Here is a 21,265-nt window from a genome sequence, read left to right on the forward strand (position 1 = left end):
GGGTGGGGGCTGCTAAGAGGGGAACACCATGGTGGGGGGTCGGGGAGGGCTCCGGGGAGAAATGGCCGATTGGCCCTCGCCAGATACGGACAAATGAGTCGTCTCCTCCTTCGCCGTGAATGTCAGCACCTTCACGGCTTGTGTTCTTTTTTGGGACGACTCCATCGCGGTTGACCCGCCCGTCACAGACACGGTCACGGGTGTGACCAGCAACGCTGACGACGCGACAGTTTCTATTTGTTGAAACACACGGGGGGAGGGTCTCAGAGGGGCGTTGCATTAATAACAGTAATTTTAATATACAATAATAAAAACATATTTATAATAACGCATCAAATAATCTGAACACACAGGGGCCAGCTCACGTTTCACAATTTTCACAGGGAAGTGTTCGCAGTTATTTCTCCGGAGAAGCGCACCACACCTCAAACTCTGGGAATATGTAAATAATAAACTTGAGACAGAAAAACAAAAAAAAAAAAAAAAGAAAAAAAAAATTGCCCGTATCGTTGTTTAAAAGTAAAACACTGGATAAAAAATAAATAAATACACACGGCTAGGACAGAAAAAAGAAAATTTGTCTGCATTGTTTATAAATAAAAAAATAAGTAGAATTGTCTGTATTATTGTTTAAAAATAAATCAACGGATAAATAAACAAGACTAAGACAGAAAAATAAAATATAAATAAATTGTCTGTATTGTAAAAAAAAAAAAAAGAATAAATAAATAAATAAATAAATAAATAAGAAAAAGACAGAAAAATATAATAAAAACACAATTTTTTGTATTGTTGTTTTAAAAACAGATAAATAAATACATACATAAATAAGACTGAGACAGAAACATAAAACAAAAATAAAATCGCCCGTATTGTCGTTTAAAAATAAATAAACTGTTAAATAAATGAGATAAAGACAGAAAAATACAACACGAATACAATCGTCCGTCTTGTTTGACAAACTAAATAAGTGGAGAAATGAATAAATACAAACACTTGTACGTGTAACCGCAGAACGTCGACCTCTCCCCCTTCCTCTCTCCCTCTTCGCTCTGTCGACCCCCCCCGCTCCTCCCGCCCCCCCCTCCTCCCCATTCCCTCCCCCTCTCCTCTCCTCCCCACTCCCTCCCTCCCCCACTCCTCCCGGCTCCCTCCCTCCCCCACTCCCTCCCCCCTCACTCCCTCCCCCGCTCCTCCCTCCCTCCCCCACTCCCTCCCCCGCTCCTCCCTCACTCCCTCCCCCACTCCTCCCCACTCCCTCCCCCGCTCCTCCCGGCTCCCTCCCCCGCTCTTCTCCTCCCCACTCCCTCCCCCGCTCCTCCCGGCTCCCTCCCCCGCTCTTCTCCTCCCCACTCCCTCCCCCGCTCCTCCCGGCTCCCTCCCCCGCTCTTCTCCTCCCCACTCCCTCCCCCGCTCCTCCCGGCTCCCTCCCCCGCTCTTCTCCTCCCTCCCTCCCCCGCTCCTCCCGGCTCCCTCCCCCGCTCTTCTCCTCCCTCCCTCCCCCACTCCCTCCCCCGCTCTTCTCCTCCCTCCCTCCCTCCCCCGCTCCCCCCCTCCTCTAGGATTCATCCTGAAGAGACGGAAACGGAGACGCACACACACACACACACACACACACACACACACACACACACACACACACACACACACACACACACACACACACACACACACACACACACACGTGGAGCAGCACAAACGGCTCCGGCGCGTGCGATGTGACGCGGGGGGCGCGCGGACCGGAGAGACCAGCGGCGCGGCGCGCGCGATGTACAGCCAGCTCACGAGACGCGCCGCGGCTCCGCGAGCTCCACTTTGTTGTCGCGAATAAATGTCCGGAGAGTTTTTCATCAAACCGGGAAGAGGAGAAGAGGGGAGAGGGGGAGAGGGGAGAGGGGAAGAGGGGGAGAGGGGACGAGGGGAGAGGAGAAGAGAGAAGAGGGAAGAGGAGACGAGGGAAGAGGGGAGAGGGGGAGAGGGAAGGAGCGGAGCCATGGAAAGCCCCGGGAGGAGAGCGCGGGCGGCGGGGTGGAAACTCTGGAGAAGTTCGCTGCTGCTGTGTTTGTTCACGGGTGAGTTTTCTGTTTGAGGCAGCGTCAGCTCCAAATTATTATTATTTTAAATGTATGTATGTATGTATGTATGTTAGGTTACACACACACACACACACACAAATTGGTGAACATAAAATTCGATTTTTTTTTTTACATTCTAGTAAAAAAACATCTATCATCTATCTATCTATCCACGATTTTGAACTTCTTTTAAAAAACATAGGCAGACACACACATACACTTATTAGTGAACATAAAATTCGATTTTTTAACATTCTAGTAAAAAAACATCAATATCTATATTATCTCTATATCTATCTATCATCTCTATATCTATCTATCTATCTATCATCTATATATCTATCTATCTATCATCTATATATCTATCTATCATCTATATATCTATCTATCATCTATATATCTATCTATCATCTATCATCTATATATCTATCTATCTATCATCTATATATCTATCTATCTATCTATCATCTATATATCTATCTATCATCTATATATCTATCTATCATCTATCATCTATATATCTATCTAACTATCATCTATATATCTATCTATCTATCATCTATATATCTATCTATCATCTATATATCTATCTATCATCTATCATCTATATATCTATCTATCTATCATCTATCTATCTATCTATCTATCATCTATATATCTATCTATCATCTATATATCTATCTATCATCTATATATCTATCTATCATCTATCATCTATATATCTATCTATCTATCATCTATATATCGATCTATCATCTTTATATCTATCATCTATATATCTATCATCTATATATATATCTATCTATCATCTATATATCGATCTATCATCTATATATCGATCTATCTATCTATCTATCATCTATCTATCTATCATCTATCTATCTATCTATATATCTATCTATCTATCCACGATTTTGAACTTCTTTTAAAAAACATAGGCACACACACACTTATTAGTGAACATAAAATTCGATTTTTATATCTATCATCTATATATCTATCTATCTATCTATCATCTATATATCGATCTATCATCTATATATCTATCTATCTATCATCTATCTATTGATCTATCTATCATCTATCTATCTATCTATCTATCATCTATCTATCTATCTATCTATCTATCTATCTATCATCTATCTATCTATCTATCTATATATCTATCTATCTATCTATACACGATTTTGAACTTCTGTAAAAAACAGGCAGACACACACACAAATTAGTGAACATAAAATTCGATTTTTTTTTTAAACATTCTAGTAAAAAAAACATATATATATACAGTTAATAGAAGATTTTGAGCTTCTTTAAAAAAAATATATAGGGTTACACACAAGCACACACACACACACACACACACACACACACACACAAATACAAATCAGTGGGGTTACCCTAACAGAAAAAAAAATACATTGCCGTTTAAAATGTATAGATATGTGACTGTACTACTACACTGTTATTTTGTGGCCCAGGCCTTGTGGATCCAAGCACTTTCAACCCTGTTCAAACTGTGGGGGGGGGGGGGGGGGATAACAAATTGTTCTGAGTTTTGAAAACTCAACGTGGCACCAGATTAAACGTGAAGTTCAACAACTTTCCTCCAATTCGGAAGTTTCGAAACCCCAATTTGGCTGTCCCTGTACAGTTGGGTCGGTGGGTGGGGGGCTGGGTGGAGAAGACCTGCAGAGTGCTCTCACACATGGTGCCATTGTCTTCCAGCGTGTGGTGGGAAGGCAGGGGCCGGCGCTAGAGGCCTCTGCGTACTGGGGGGACTGCAGCACAACAGGGTGGGCAAGACCTCCAGGGGACCACCCAGAAAGCACACACGCTCACACACACACACACACACACACACACACACACACACACACTCCAAAAAGCTCCCCCCGGCTAACCGTTTATAGGGATTTTAATATTGTTCCTGACAGTGGGACGAAAAAAGTGGGTTACCTTCTTTATTTTTTACCCGCGGGGAAACTTCTGCTCTTGTGTATTTTTCCCTCCGTGAAGTCCCAACTCCTCGGGCGCAGGTCGTTCGGGTTGGAGTGACTGTCGAGAGGAGGCAGATCTTTCCCTGAGCAGCGCGCACACATTTTGTGAGCCCCCCCCCCCCTTTTTGAAAGGGCCTTGGTTGACTCGTCGTCGTGTCTCCGCCGGGGAGGGACGGAGGGCCACTGACGTCGGCGTCCCACGTTGGAATAAAGACGCGCATCGCATCTCATGAAGAGGGAGACCTCCGGATAGAGGGGTTGGGGGGGATGATCATTCCAGCAGGTTCCAACTTGTTGGAACCTTCTGTTTGGAAGGGCCGCCGCTGAGATTGTAAGGCTCTGGCTGGGGCTTTTTTTTTTTTTTTTCTAAGAATTTTTGAAGCGTATTCATTTAATTCACATGTACTCTAAACACATGCGTACACACACACACACACATCCACACACACACACACACACACACACACACACACACACACACACACACACACACACACACACACACACACACACACACACACACACACACACACACACACACACAAGCGCCTAATGGTGAAGTGAGTACCGTATCAGATTGTGGCACGAATGCCAAATCTGAGATGTGAAATTACCCTTGGAGTCTGTCGACATGCTCCCGCGAACACTGAAAACGTCACGTGATACAAATTAGTTTTAGGAGTCATGGAAGGACATGGACTCTGTCTGTGCTGATCAGCTTTATTTATGTATTTATTTATTTATTTATTTATTTATTTATTTATTTAAAAAAAATTTTTTACTTCTATCTGTGTGTGTGTGTGTGTGTGTGTGTGTTTGTTACAGCTAGAGGTGTGGTGGCGTCACACTGGCCCGCCGGGTGCACCTCAGCCTGGGTTCGAGAAACGTTAATTCTCCAGAGGCAGAGAGTGGAGGGCAGGGACGGAAATGGTCACACTGCCTTAATAACGTGCCTGGGGGGCGGGGAGACGGGGAGCGACGCGCTGCTCTAAAAGAAATGATTCAGCTGCCGGGTCTCGCAGGATATCAGACACCTTGCGAGAGTTATGTCATGCATCCGTAATAGTCATCCGTGTGGGAACGGACTCCCTCCGGAACTTCTCCTTTACGGAGAAGTTCCGGAGGGAGTCCGTTCCCACACTCATTCCCACGTGAATGAGTGTGTGTGAATGTGTGAATGACTACCGGCTGCCTTCGCCAGATATATATATTTTTTTATCCACAATGTTACAGATTCCATGTTGGAAAGGGGCTTTGCAGGACCTAAAGGCTCTGCTGCTCGTGTCTTGGTGCCAGATACCACAGGATGCCTTCAGTTTTGGCGGCACGAGGGGTGTGTACGTGTGTGTGTGTGTGTGTGTGGGTGTGGGTGTGCGCGCGTGTGTTCATTCGTTCCTGCCAATGGCCTGCTTGGTCCAGCCTGGGGCCAGGCGATATGTCGATGTTGTCGCTGAGGCTAGATATCATCTGGGATTTTGTTTATGAATATTGTCCAATGTCTTTGAGGCTGCATGACAGTGAAGTAATGCATTTTGTACAAGTTGTGAGCCTCCTTCCCACCTAGGCTCCAGGCCAATCGCATGCGACAGTCTGATTCCTCCCCGAGTGGCTGTCGGAACTGCCTCTGCCTTTCGCGTCACAAAACATGTGATCAGGGAAAATGGGAGAGCCCCCCGCCCTTATTTACCCAGTACAACAGCAAGTACTTTGCTCGGCTGGAGATTCACCACGTTCCCGAATGAGCGTTTAATAGCCGTGTCAGAGCTTTTCCTGTGCGGAATCAGACTCTCCGCGGGAACGAATGGACTCCCGGTTTGCAATTGTCATATTTGGTGTGACTCAAGACCGAAAGACGCGTTCAGAACGAGATGAGAACAGGTTGACGCGGTGATCCGGGTGCTTGCTGTTTTCTTAGCGCGAGACCCGGGGGCGGACCTTCTTTCGTCGTTCTCTCGTTCTGAGAGCTCCCCATTGTCCCCGCCGCCATTGTTGTTTTTGCTCTTTTTATTCATTTTATTCAATTTTATTTTTTTCTGTTTCCGGCAACTCGCTCGGGAAATTGGTGCCGCCGAATCCGCGCCTATTTCCTAATCTGAAGGAGTAGACGGTTCTTATTTAATGTTCCTCCGGGGAATTAATAAAGCGCCATGTTATAGTAACAACCTCTCGACTCTGGACTGTGGACCGCAGGGATTCCTCCTTTAAGCTTGTCAAGTATTGATTAGGTTGTAACAAGTCCTTCCAAATGCACGTATGCGGCATAATGATTCGACTGTGGTCTTCCTCTGCAAGAAGACTTTGATGGTATAAATAGAACCTGTGGCTGGATCAGTGTGTTTGAAACGCTCTTTGAGGGGAGTCTCTGAGCCTTCATTATTTGCGACCTAAGCTAGGGCCACATTATGTCATTTTCAAGGCCAACTTGCCAACGGTTTGAGACCAGGCTGAGTCCGGGGCTGTCACGATGTAGAATCAAGGGCTGTACCCGACTCCCAATTTTGTCGGTCTAATTGGATTTGGCTGTTTGTTGCGAATATTCGGGAGTGGGGGGCACAAAGGAATGGGCCACAAGCGTAGGGCCTAGGGTTGGGTATTGAGAACCGGTATTAAACGGGCGCCAAGGCTAAATTATGTGAGACCGTAGTATCTATAAGCTCGGATGTTACTTGTACTGTTAACGCCATTGGAGAAATTAAGAAATGATTTTCTATTTATTTAGGCTGGATTGCTCGTTTCTAACTTGCAATAAGATTAAGATATTCGTCTGAGAAGCATTTTCACAATTATCAGAGAGACATCTCTCCTCTCTCTCTCTCTCCATCGCTGGAGATATGCACGAACCAAGCGGGGCTGGCTCCCTCTGCCCGGCTCTCACACATGCATGAGGGGACCAGAGTGCAGATTGCGCCCTGATCGCCCCCTCTCCATGCGTGATGCGCAGAAAATAAAACAGGTTTCCAACCGATGATTCGACTTCCAGGGGGCAGCCGTGCGTGCGTGTGCGTGTGTGTGTGTACGCGATATCAATCGGCCACATCAAGATTCAATCAAACATCTTTGTATTTATCGGGGCTAACCTTTCCAAAATCCTTTTGTGCGTGCATCAAAGCCTCAAATTGCAACGGCAGTTTTCAACCACCGATGAGCTCGTGCATCTGCATGACGGCAAAGCCAAAGTAAGCGGTAAGTGGGCGAGCGTAGACCTCTGAAATGGAGGACCGACTTGTGGAATAGTGGCGACTCATGAGGGTCTGATTAGTGTATAATGTCAACGCTGCAAGTGCGCTGCACGAACGACCACAGTAGCGAGCTGTACGGAATCCAAAGAAAATCACATAATGTGGACGAGGCTTTAGTCAAATTTTCTCCGACCCGGAGGATAAAAATTGGGAGTTAGACAGGAGACGGATAGATCTGTAGATAGATGCCAAGATTCTATTGGGTTTGAGAAAATGCTTTTTAAACTTCAGATGTGAGTGCCCCAGAATTAAACTCCTTAATCATTACGTGTTTAAATGCTCCACCTGGGTCAAGTCCCGCAGGAGAACCAAGTGCTGGAGATGCCGAGGTGCTTGAGATGAAGGCACCCTTGGAAGTTTTATTTTCATGCACCTAATTTTTTAATATTTAGGGCCTGTCCTTTTAACAACATTAACGGTTGCCCACTTTCCCCGGGAAACCAGATTTGGAATATTCGCTATATATATATATGGAATATTCGTCATCCGCTATTTGTACGTTACAAAAAAAAAAAGAAAATAAGTGCGGTAACAGCGTCTGTTCAGGAACTAATGATTTACACAGGCATCCAAGCAAAGCCTTTTAACATAGTTTTACTTCACCATAGAACTTCAATGAAGATATTGATTCATTGGTTGAAATATGTGCTATAACTTTATTGGAACAGTATCACTGAATAATAAAAAGATTAACATTTTGCAACCCTCGAGTCTTGAGTCCTGCTTAAGTTAATACCAAACTCGCAAAGCAGGATCAAAAATTGACAGTCTGGAACTTGTTTGTGCTTTCGGGCTTTTTTCCAGGTGGCGGTGAGGCCCAGTGTGACGGCTGCGTGGAGTACTGTTGTGACGGAACGCCGCCCTTCTGCTGCTCCTACTATGCCTATGTAGGGGACGTGCTCTCGTACGTAACACACACACACACACACACACACACACTACCTCAACCACCTGCTGCGTCTCGTGCAATGCGATCATGCTGGGCGTCTCACCTTTGACTTGTGGCTTCCTTGATTTTTTTCGGCAGCTGCACCGTCTGTCTACAGGCCCACCGAGCTCGGCTTCATCCAAAAATGATTTTTTTTTTTTTTTTTTTAAGTGGCAATCCATCAGCTCACCTGTGTCTGCGGATTACACTGCTAGTACCAGAATTCCATTTCAAACTGCAACGTTTTTTTTTTGTTGTTGTTTTCAAACATCAGGGTTCATGGTCTTCGCTCTAAAGCCAACTTCACACCGACGCCAACAGACGACATTAGGAAGACAGAAGTTTATTCATTGATATGGCGAATCGGTTTCCGCACGCGGAAAGCTGACGCAGTTTTCTTTTTTTTTTTTTTTCTTAGTCACTTGAGGCGGTGGGGATGATTTTTCATCCGATGGTGCCGTTCATTTTATGTGACAGTCATCCTTACTGACAGTTTACCGACCACAAATTTATCAAATCCACTACGGTTGGCTTCAACTTCTTGGTGGCGGGCCCCACCACTAACAACGGAGACGGCATGTAGAGGAGGGCGTGCATAACTCGGATACATTGAATGGCTGCTTCTTAAAAAGTGCCAGCAAGACTTGAGGTTTGATGGCGAGCGGGTAGGACGCAAGTCAGGGGCTCTGCCGTCGTACTTAATTTCACCTCAAAATATCAGACTTAAAGACAATGCAACACTGCGTCCTACTGGGGAAAACGTCAAGAACCTCTCTCAACATAAAATGAACAATTTGAAACACAAACATAACACCTTAAGAGCTCCAACACAGGGCTGTACCTGACAGCCGGATTCGGCTGTTCAATACAAATATTTGACTATGATCAAGCACGGGGAGGAGCGATTTGGGGCGCATTTGTCTCCCTATTTTATGTCTCCTCATCCTCCCCCCCCCGCACTGTTTTTAGTTGTTTTATTGGGAGGAACGGGGCTCGGCTCTCCGTGTTGGTGTTCGGGCGCGGACGATTCACACACGTAAAAATATATTAATGATTCCCCTTATTTAAATTCATTAATCCCCTCATTCAAATGTTATCCCTGCGCATTTGGTAAGCTTCTATCTGTTTTATCCTGTCATTGTAATGCACACTGACTGCCAAAAAAACCCAACAAAAATAAAACGACTGCTCGCTTCAAGAATCTGTCGACTCACAGATTTCCGACTGATGACTCGACTCGTCGACTTTCAGAGGGCAGCCCTGTTCCAACAACACGCGCTTCCAGGAGCTTAGCTGGGAGGCTACGTACAATTGCCGCCTCCTCAAACAGTGAGGTCCCTGCTGATGGCTCTGGCGCTTTCACTATGTCACGGCTGATTGTGGAATTAGTGAAACAGAGCGGCCTCAGATAATAAATCAACCCTGATCAAAACTAGGGTCGGGCAATATGTTTTTCTACCGGCTACCGTCTGTCCAACGACCGGCGATTGCCAATATATTTGCGCATTTTGCGAACCATTCTCACTGATCGAGCTCGGAGACATCTTCTACTCCTCGTCGCCTCTGTTTGCAAAAAACAAATTTCCAACGGTGGTGTAGAATCTCCATTTGGCCTGAGACAATTCTTTGCAACCGTCATGCAAGAAAAAAAAAACTGGCAAAATGAAACACTGGTCTCGAAGGTGGATCTTCAAGGCCAAGAGTTGTTTTTTTTCTGGATCTGCTTCCGTCACTTAGGAACAAGCGCTGGGCCAGGCAAAATGAGCCAAAGTACAGAGGGTCTGTGCTGAGGACATACCCAGACCTAAGCACTGCACCATATAAGAAGCGGGCATCATTCAGTGGCATCAAAGAGCTTGAGGAGGTTTTCAATTCAACAAAGATGCAAAGTGGCAAAGCTCCTGGCCCTGACCGTTACCCGATAACATTCTATAAAACATTCTCATCCAAATTAGCCCTCCCCCTTCTCGTTGAAATGTTTGAGTTTTCTCTGAGACACTTACGGAGGCATCCGTTACACTCCTACAGAAGCCTGGTAAGACCCGCTGGAATTAAGTTCTTAAAGGCCCATTTCCCTTTTGAAATACTGAAGTAAAAATATTAGCCAAGCTTATTGCCTTAATCTGAAGCTTAACCTTCAGATTAAGTGTTATGACAGCTATTATCTTGAAAGAGCAGGCGGGCTTCATTCTAGGTGGGCATTCTTTCACCAACATCTGCCGACTGCTTGCCGTCTTCCGCTCCCCAGCCCCCTCGGATGTCCCTGAAGTGGTCGTATCCTTGGATGCGGGGAAGGCCTTTGACGGGGTTGAGTGGGATTATCTGTTTACAGTGTTGCACAAAATCAGAATCCTATTTCATGGGTCCATTTGCTATATTCTGGGCTGCAGTGGTTACGAACAGATTATGGTCACAGTTTTCCCCGCTCTCGAGGGCTACCAGACAGGGATGTCCTCAGTGCGATTCTATTCGCTCTAGCTATAGAACCCCTCTCGTCAGCACTTAGAGAACCTCACCGGTCCTCCGGGGTATTCATAGAAGGGGCATAGAGCACAAAGTTTGCATATATGCAGACACCCTTTTGCTATATTTGTCAAACCCAGTGCCAACTGGGTCCTCGTGTTGTGGACATTTTGTGCAACTTTGGTACCTTCTCAGTGTAAAACATAAACCTGTCGAAGAGTGGAGGTTTCCTTATTAACTATTCCGCCCTTCAAATAGATGACCGAGTGTTATCCTTCCCCATGTCCAGATCTGGTTTTAAGTACCTGGGGATTAATAAGGCTTGAACTATTTGATTGAATTATCTCTCTTTCAATATATACCAATTTTTTTCTTTCAAAGGACTTTTTTTTCCCATTTGTTAGATAAACTGATGTCATCCTTCATACAGTATGGGGAGGCAAGAACCCTAGGATATGCAAAGAACTTCTTCAAAGACACAGGTCACAAGGGGGCCTAGGCCTCCCGAATCGCAAACATTATTATTGGGCTGCTAACATTGAAAAGATCGGTTTCACTCGCCAAACAAAGACTGACGTCTGTCTGAAACAAATTCCTGTCTGTCATCATCACTTCCAGCTTTAGTCACAGCCGAGTTACCCCTTTCCCCCTCAAAGTTCACCTCGTGCCCCATAGAACCAGAAAAGTCTTTATTGCCAAGTAAGTTTACACGTACAGTACAAGGAATTTGTCTTGGTGTTCGGTGCCTACAGGAAACAAATTTAAAATAGAACAATAGGAAAACAATCTGTAAATACATAAGAATATGTAAAATAGGGCTTTTTTTTTTTGTTTTTAAATGAAGCTGTGCAGGAATGTGCAAATGTTCAGAGTAATGTGGTATAACCGTATGTGCAATGTTAGTCCAGAATAGTCCAGAAGAATGAAGAATGTGCGTTAATGCGCGTTAACGTAACGCATTGACATCTCCATTAAATTCAAGGCGAACAGGACCGTGTAGTATCTATGGGGGGGTGAGGGTCCGTTTCAGCGGGGGTCCCGGGCCCTGTTTATGAGGCCAGTTGCAGACAGGAAGAAGGTTTTCTTGTGGCGAGAGGTTTTGGCCTTGTTGGACCGCAGCCTCCTGCCAGAGGGAAGTGTTTCAAACAGTTTGTGTCCGGGATGGGAGGAGTCAGCCACATTCTTACCTGCACGCCTCAGGGTCCTGGAGACGCCTCCAGGACCCTGAGGCGTGCTGGTTCTGGAGAGATGGTAGATTGCACTCAATCACCTTCTTGGCAAAGCGAATGACACGCTGCAGTGCCTTGTCCTCGGTGGTTGCAGCAGCGTACCAGAAGTTGATGGAGGAGGTGAGAACAGACTCAGTGATGAAGGTGTAGAAGTCCATCATGATAGTGACTGGCAGGTTGAACGTCCTCAGCTACCGCAGGAAGTACGTCCTCTGCTGGGCTTTCTTGATGATGGAGCTGATGTTCAGCTCCCACTTGAGGTCCTGGGAGATGATGGTTCCCAGGAAGGGGCAGGACTCCACAGAGACGACTGGGGAGTCACACAGGGTCATGGGGGTGAGTCGGGCTGCGTTCTTCCTGAAGTCCACGACCACTCTCCACTGTCTTTACAGCGTTGAGCTCCAGGGTGTTCTGGCTGCACCAGGTCGCCAGATGGTCAGGCCCCCACCTGTAGGTGGACTCATCTCCGCCAGAGATGAGCCCAATGAGGGTGGTGTCGTCCGCAAATTTCAGGAGCTTGACAGACTGGTGGCTGGAGGTGCAGCTATTGGTGTACAGGGAGAAGAGCAGAGGAGAAAGAACGCAGCCTTGAGGGGAACCGGTGCTGATGGTCCGGGAGTCAGAGACATGTTTTCCCAGCTTCACGTGCTGCTTCCTGTCAGACAGGAAGTCTTTGATCCACCTGCAGGTGGAGTCGGGCACGCTCAGCTGGGAGAGCTTGTCCTGCGGAAGAGCGGGGATGATTGTGTTGAAGGCGGAGCTGAAATCCACAAATAGGATCCTGGCATAGGTTCTTGAGGAGTCCAGGTGCTGGAGGATGAAGTGGAGGGCCAAGTTAACTGCGTCGTCTGCAGACCTGTTGGCTCTGTAGACAAACTGCAGGGGGTCCAGGAGAGGGTCTGTGATGGAGCACAAGGCGTTCAAAAGACTTCACCACCACAGACATCAGGGCGACAGGTCTGTAATCATTAGGTCCTGTGGTCCTTGGCTTTTTTTGGGACTGGGACGATGGCGGAGGATTCGAAGCATGCTGGTATGTGGCAAGTCTCCAGTGAGGTGTTGAAAATGTCTGTGAACAGTGAAGACAGCTGATCAGCACAGTGCTCCAGGGTGGATGGAGAGACAGTCTGGTCCGGCTGCTTTGCGGGGGTTCTGCCTCTTAATTTTTAGTATCCTCAACACAAAAAATATGGTCTCAATTTAGAAAAAACTTTGACCTGACAGTTTATTCATTGTCAACGTACTTGTTAATGTACTTTTATACTTGTTGTTGTCAATGTACTTATTTTTTATACAAAATAATCTTATGGTTTACCACTTTAAGGGATGTCACCACATCAGCAAGAGACCTTGATGGATGCAGTTGTATGTACTGTATGTATGCATTTATGTAAACAGTGGATTGAGCATGAATGAGCGGTGGAATAGTAAGGGCCTGCGGGACTCGTTTGGATGTGCGTGGATGCTGATAGTGTTGAGTCTCAGCCGCTGACTAACGCCGCCTCTGAGAACATCGCAGACCTGTTAGGTATGAATCATATTTTCCTGTCCCGCTGTGCCAATTCAGCAACGGCTTCTGGGGCAGAAAGATAGACGGACTGACTCCTTCTCTCTCCTCACACACGCACACACACATTTTATTGACGCATTAACGGATTTTATCAAACGTATATTGCACAGCTGAGCTGCATCAGATGATGCACTTGGTCACCATGGCAGCGACCAAGTGTTTTTTAAATTGTCGTTAAACGTTATGTAGCTGCCTCGTGAGCCAAAAGTGTGTGTGTGTGTGTGTGTGTGTGTGTGTGTGTGTGTGTGTGTGTGTGTGTGTGTGTGTGTGTGTGTGTGTGTGTGTGTGTGTATCAGCCACATCATCAAAACCAGTGAATTGAATCACATTGATCTTGTCATCATGATAGACAACGTTTTTTGAATCTTGAATCATCTTGTTCCAGTGGCACCTGTCAAGGGGTGGGATATATAAGGCAGCAGGTGAACAGTCAGTTCTTGAAGTTGATGTGTTGGAAGCAGGAAAAATGGGCAAGCATCTGAGCCACTTTGACAACGACCAAATAGTGATGGCGAAACGACTGCGTCAGAGCGTCTCCAAAACAACAGGTCTTGTGGGGTCGTTAGTACCTACCAAAAGTGGTCCAAGGAAGGACAACTGGTGAACCGGTGACAGGGTCATGGGCGCCCAAGGCTCATTGATGCGTGTGGGGAGTGAAGTCCAGCCCGTCTTGTCTGATCCCACAGAAGAGCTACTGTATCACAAATTGGTGATAGAGTTAATGCTGCTGTGATAGAAAGGTGTCAGAACACACAGTGCATCACAGCTTGCTGTGTATGGGGCTGTGTAGCTGCAGACCGGTCAGAGTGTCCACGCTGACCCCTGTCCACCACCGAAAGCTCCTACAATACACACATGAGCATCAGAACTGGGCTATGGAGCAGTGGATGGCCTGGTGTGTGTGTGTGTGTGTGTGCGTCGTTTACCTGGGGAAGAGATGGCGCCGGGATGCACTATGGGAAGAGGTCATGCTGCAACACAGCGCAACAGTGTGATGCTCCTGGCAATGTTCTGCTGGGAATCCTTGGGTCCTGGCATTCATGTGGATGTTCCTTCGACCTTGAGCAAGTACACCCCTTCATGGCAACAGTATTCCCTGATGGCAGAGATCTCAATCCGATGGAGCATCTGTGGGATGTGCTGGAACACATACCCAAGCCCCATCCATGGGGGCCCCGCCTCGCAGGCACGCAACACTGCTTTCAAAGTGGTCAGATCGCTGTACTGTTTCACACTACACAACTCTCTTGTCTTGTGATCGGGAATCTTGAGTTCGATGTGGTTTCACACTACATGACCGACTGACGAAAGGGGGTCACAACATCACAAGATCTTTCACCGGGAGGAATCCCAGACAAATTTTCTTGGGTTTCCAAACTACGTTTTCATGCGAAAAACACACACGAGAATTACTTTTTTTTTTATTATATTCTTAATCACTGTTAAAGAAGGGAGGAAAAAAAAAAAAAAAAAAAAGCAGATTTGAAATAACAATTCTATTAAAAACCTAGAGAAGAAAAGTAAAATAAGTATGTTGTGTGTTTCTGGCTGCTGCTCCGTGCACTCCCTTATCTCCTTCTCGACTCCACCCCCCTGTGTCTGCTCTCATTGGCTGTAGCTTGCTGGGTTTTTTTTTGGTTTTTTTTTGTCAGTCTGTGCATTACATAAACAGGATAAAACAAATAGAAGCTTCCAAAATGCACAGGGATGACATTTCAATGAGGAATTATTAACAAGGGGAATCACAAATATATTTTTACATGTGTGAATTGTCCACGTCCTAACACAGGCTCTCACGGCTCTCCGTGCGCCCCCTGATCGCCGTGCCCCCTTCCTCCAAATAAAACAACGGGGCACGGAGGAACGGGGCGCGACACGTCAAGATCGTTTTCTGCGCATAACGCATGCAGAGGGGGTGATCAGGGAGAGAGCCATAGAGAAAGTGTCCCCTTTACGCACGGTTTCATTCCATACGCACTTGTTTTGTCTCATAAGGAGACGTCAAATAACATAACCTCCATCTAAAACAAAAACACACTGTTTTGGCGTGCCAATCACAGGCACCCCATCGCTGGTGCACGCACCGCTAGCACAGTCGGTGAGAGAAAGACGGGTGCGCAGAACGCGCCCCAATTGTTCCTTCTCCCTCGGGGTTGCTCCTACAGTAAGAGCCGGCCCTGGCTCGCGGACGTCAGCTTCTTCTTATGGTCATCTGCTCCATCAGCTCCACTGTGCGTTTCTTCAAAACAAAACCAATAAAATATTGTAGACGTATTTATTTATTTTTATTTTATTTTATTTTATTTTCCCGCATGAAACAAAAATTCCCCTCGTCCGAGAGTCCCCGGTGCCCGGTCTCCCAAAAGCCGGAGCACGGCAACGAAAGTCGGAACAAACCTTTAAATGGGGCCTTGTTAATCTAATATGAGTCAAGATTTAGCAACTGGATTGCTTATTTCCTAACCTCAAATTTGTCCAGAAACAAATTTTGGTGGACTGATAAGGGGGGGGCCTCGGGAGGGTGGCACCTTCCACAAAAAAACAGCCCATTTTGAAACAAGCGGGTTAAAGGGGCATGTTAGAAAGGCTAGAATGCATCATCTAAATATTGGTATTTTCAGCAACAAACTTAAAAGACATGTTTTGGGGACCTCAGACTTATATTGGCTTGCGTAAAAAGGAGCATAATTGGTCCCCTTTTAAACAGGGGTGTTGGTACATTCAAACTGCTGCGGACCGAATGGTAAGCCGCGTGTGTGTTTTTGTCGTTGCCAGGGGCACCGCAATCTCCGGAATCGTCTTCGGCGTGGTGTTCCTGATGGGCGCGGTGGCGGCCCTGTTCCTGTGCGTGTGCATGTGTATGAAGAACGGGCGCGGCTCACGAGTCGGCGTGTTCAGCACCTCCTACATCAACACCGTGACCCAGGGATATCCAGGTAACACACCAATCAGTCGTGTATGAGATGTCCGAAAAAGTCACTTGATGACCACCTGACAGGTCATGGTTCCTACTGTTCTAAAGCGGTGTTGTTCTGGAGAACCCACTTTTTAAAAATGACAAACCATCTATCGGCCATCTATCAACTGTGATTAGTGCGCGATTGTGCGTGAATGAACATTTCAGAAGATTGTGTTTGCAGCAATTTCTGCGTTCAACAGCGATATCGTAGCTTGAATAAATAAGCCAACCGTTCCTGAGACATAATAAATCACAAATTTTTTTTTTTGCATGCGTTACTGGAGACCGCATTTACGCATTTTACATTATGTTGATAAATGAGGCCCAGTAACTGCATTCAGGTCATGTTTGTATGCCATCTCATCTTGTTTTTAATTTTATCTGTAAAACAGAGTGTACTTTCACAGACTATTACGGCTACCTTTTCACAATGCATTCAATGTTGAAGCTGAATGTAAAAACACTCATTAATGCTGTGGCTCATGAAGGTTTACTGTGGATGGGGATATACTCTTAAAAGACGAAAGAAGGAATAACGCAATTTGATTTGGCAACCAATTAAATCTGCTGCAAACCATTTGTGGGTAAAAACACTGTCCTACACAGTTGAGTCATTTTGGAAAGGCAACATGTGATATAAGAAATAAACTTAACTGTATTATTATTATTGTTTTTTTTTTACCACCACCAATCCCCCTCTTTGGAGGGCTATTTTACCATATTTTGGTCTATAAACAACTAATCACTACTCCAAGAGGGGCAGAATCACCACGGGTGGGACAAATAAACGTAGAACCGAACAACAACATGTACATGGAAAAACATAGAAACAAACATGTACATGGAAAAACAAACATAGAAACAAACATGTACGTGGATTAACAAACATAGAAACAAACATGTACGTGGATTAACAAACATAGAAACAAACATGTACGTGGATTAACAAACATAGATACAAACATGTACGTGGATTAACAAACATAGAAACAAACATGTACGTGGATCAACAAACAGAAATAAACATGTACGTGGGAAAAAAAAAAAACATGTACGTGGAAAAACAAACATAGAAGCAAACTACAACATGTACGTGGAAAAAACATAGAAACATCAGATTGTATCAAAAAAAAAAAAACAGGGTTAATTAAGTCCAGAAAAACTTGAACAGCGATTCGGCACGTGGCCTCTTCCTGTCAAAGTCATGGCAGTAAATGAGGGAGAAAAGGAGAGGGATGCAACAGTGTGTGTGAAGTGTCGACCGGTGAGTGTACAGGACTTGTCTCAATAGGTTGTGGAGTATAAGGAAGGTATTATATCGTGGCGCCACCAAGCAACGGGAAAGGCCCCGAGACCACCCCTGAGGCCTGCAGCCGTACAAACATCCCACGGCCACGGGAAAGCCCCGAGCTCCCCGGCCTGCAGCCATAGAAGACCTGCCCCAAGAGAAGCTGGAAGCCCGAGGAGCTTAAGCCAGTCCCGAGGCGCACACATGCGACCCATCCCCACGTGCAGGCACAAGACGCAGCCGCAGGCGCAGAACCCAGGCCGCACAGACGCCAGGCACGGACCGCAGGCCCAGAGCCAGGTCCCGCACCGACATCCGAGGCCAGGGGCGAGGCCAAACGGCCCATCCAGCCGCGAGCCCTGAGCGCCAATCCACGTAGCCGATTGTGCTCAGTGCGGGGCTTAACTTAACTGTGTTTCAAGGATTTACGAAAGCCCATAGGGGCGGTTCGGCGGACGCAGATTGGGCATAATCTTAGACTAACTCACACTTTTTTACGCGGACCGAAACAGCCTTTCTCAGTCGCGGTTTAAAATGATCTCAGACTTAACCGAGGAGTTATTAATCTTAAACTAAACAACGTCTCAGAAAGGCATCGTTAAATTCTGTATTAATTTAAGTAGGATTATTTTAGGCCTGATTTAGATTAAACCCTGGTCTGCGAAACCGCCCCACAGACATTTGGTTTGAATGGGTATAGAAGTGCGGCAGTGATCTGGTGTCGGCATTGAACCCCGTCGGAGGAAACTCGAGTCCCAGGCCTCGGGCAACCAGATCTGAGGGGAACAATGAAGCGCCGCGGCACAATAGACGGCCATAATACACGACTCCCCCTGCCTGGGGGGTGAGGTTGCCTCCTGCGCCAGGCAGCGTGTCCTCCCCAGTTTGAACAAGAGAAAGAGAGGCGGAGGTGGGAACATCCAAGTCCACACGGTTTTTAGAACTTTCTTTATGTCGTAGCTTTCACTGATAATTTCCTACTTCGTGTCGATCCCATTTGCCCTTGTTTCGGGGTGTCTGCAGTGTCTTTGAAATGTCCTACATTCAGTTTGGCAAATATAAGGCCTTAAAAGTCATTGAGGAGTCTTGGAATTGGACTGTGGTCTCCATTTTCACACAAACGTTTTTGTACTTTACTGATATTCTTTATTGAGTAAGAGGGAGATGATTTGTCCAAAATTCAGTCTTAAATTTGGTTTCGATTTGGATAAGCCTGCGGCAAACTCTAAACATTCTAGTAAAAGAGTTTGTTATATAGACGGGGCTGCTCCTTTGAAAAAGTACTGGTGTGTGTGAACGTAATATTGTCTTATCTCCACACACACCAGGAACAGACAGAACTCCAAGCCTGTCTGAGCTATCCTTCAAGGATAACCCACCTAGGCAGACCTGCCAACCTGCACGCATTTAGTTTACCATCCACAAAATTATTGGTCAAAATACGCAGGTACGAAATGCCAGCTGAAACTACACAAAACAATATATTTATAATTATTTGTAATTTGATTACGGAAAACAATAAATCAATCAATACAAAGCTATACCGTACATTTATTGGGTATTTAAGTTACATCCCTGGGACCAGACGTTACGACCTGTGGTTCTGTGAGCCCTCCCTCTCCTCTCACCGCCCGATACACTGCTCATGTACTGTACTGGTAAAAATGCCCCAGTACTCAAACCCGATACTAACGTAACGTAGTTGAAGCTCAAAAAAAGAGAGAGAAATAAATAAGATGTCTGCGGTTTGGAATTCCTTCAAGGTAAACGAAGATTGGATAAACATTCTATCGCTTGACAATATTCCAACATTGTGCAGACTGTACTCAGCGTCTGCTCCGATTGTTTCTCTGCTCCTTCTCTGACTCTGCTCTGGACGAGTCACTCAGTAAAACGAGTCGTTTGATTTGATTCACTTGGTTTAGTGCACGGTGAGATCCAGTGAAGGACTCGGTCATTTATTGTTATTACTCAATAATAGACAATGTCAAAATCAGCAATCGCACCATAGTAGTAACTGAAAATTGCAGCGATATTCCGTATGTTCCGCTGTCCAATCACGGGAGTGTGATCAGATCACGGGATCTATTTGTCATTGACGTACAGAAAATCGGAATCTGTTACTGTTACGTTGATTAAAATGTCGGGCAGTAGCTTAGGAGGTAGAGCGGGTCGTTTAGTAAGCGGAAGGTTGCTAGTTTGATCCCCGGCTCCTCCTGGTAGCGTGCTGATGGGTCCTTGAGCAAGACGCTTAACCCCCTAACTGCTCCCCGGGCAACTCTATATGGCAGCCCACTGCTCCTAGATACGTCAGTTACTCGGATGGATAAATGCAGAGTAATTGCAAATTTCCCCGTTGTGGGACTAATAAAGGAAATAATTCCATTTCATCCTGTGTTTCAACATCCATTTGGATATGGCTGTCTGTAATAATCTCTCGACTTTTACAGACTCGAAAACACAACCCTCTCCTCCAAAAGGTGTGGGTTTCAGATCTGCAGAACGTTTTGTAAACATGTTCTTTTTCTGCGTCTTTTTTTTTTTTTTTTTTTTCCTCCTACTGCCTTGGAGTTCGAGAGAAATTCAAACTCCCGCGCGGAAACTTTGACTATGTTCATTTGTGGACCTTGTTTTCTGACTCGTCTGTGTACATACACTACATCCGTTCCGCCACTAGGGGGCGCAACTGTCTCAAACGCTGACTTCCAGTCGTCTCAGTGCAGCCACGGGTACAGCTGGAACCTCGGGGCTTCCCAGATCTTTTTGTCCCTTTTATGTTTGAATACGGCCTCTGTTCGGCCATTTTGTTGACATTCTTCTCTCCTCCTCCTCCTCCTCCTCAGGTCCTCCGCCTCCTTACACCTACGACTACGAGATGCACCCTTCCTCCCTGCGCCCCCCGCCCTACACCCCGACGCAATCCCGGCCGGCGAGCTACTCCCCGCCTCCGCCCTACCCCGGCTGCACGCAGAAGTGAGGAGCTCCTACCGGCGGGACGTTTGGCCGCGGGGCTCGGACTCACATGAAAGCATTTCGAAAAAAAATATATATATGTGTATTAATTCTAACGGAGAATAGTTCACCTCTCGTCTCGGAGCCCCGGGACGCCCCCCCCTTGGGACGTAGGGGTGTGAGAGGGGGCCGATCGACTCCCAAACCGGCCGGGAGCGATGGCTCTCGTCGACCCCACTCGGCCGTTGTCCTAACTTTTCTTTTAGCTTTCCTCCAGCTGATGTCCTCCTGGCACCCTCTTGTTCCAGCCGCCGGCCGTGGCCTGCGCGCGCCAAAGGCCGCCGAGCGGCTCACGGGGAGGCTGAGATGGCTTCATCCTTTCGGGGGGGGTTTGCAAATCTATGAATGTGCCTCCACCACCCTCTCCGGTGGAGGATTCAAGCCGCTCGGGGTTGAATGGACGGAGGACGAATCTTGATCAAAGTCGTTGGCAACGAACGCCTGCTGTAAACTTGAGTGGGGCCTGTACCTGGCCTTTTTTTTTTTTTTTGCTTTTATAAAT

At 46.2% G+C, this 21,265-nt stretch overlaps 1 protein-coding gene across 1 annotated transcript; it reads left to right on the top strand.

Moving 5' to 3' along the window:
- Window positions 1–1,993: 1,993 nt before the first annotated feature.
- cyyr1 (cysteine/tyrosine-rich 1) lies at window positions 1,994–20,975 on the top strand (the record flags this gene model as incomplete). The annotated part of the gene is made up of 4 exons (XM_080023913.1): window positions 1,994–2,072; window positions 8,119–8,218; window positions 16,280–16,440; window positions 20,595–20,975. The coding sequence occupies 4 exons, from the start codon at window positions 1,994–1,996 to the stop codon at window positions 20,726–20,728; spliced, it is 474 nt and encodes a 157-aa protein (XP_079880039.1). The 3' UTR covers window positions 20,729–20,975.
- Between the last annotated feature and the right edge of the window lie 290 nt (window positions 20,976–21,265).

The sequence above is a fragment of the Zeus faber genome, assembly GCF_960531495.2.
Source record: "Zeus faber genome assembly, chromosome: 2".
In the NCBI taxonomy this organism is placed as follows: domain Eukaryota; kingdom Metazoa; phylum Chordata; class Actinopteri; order Zeiformes; family Zeidae; genus Zeus; species Zeus faber.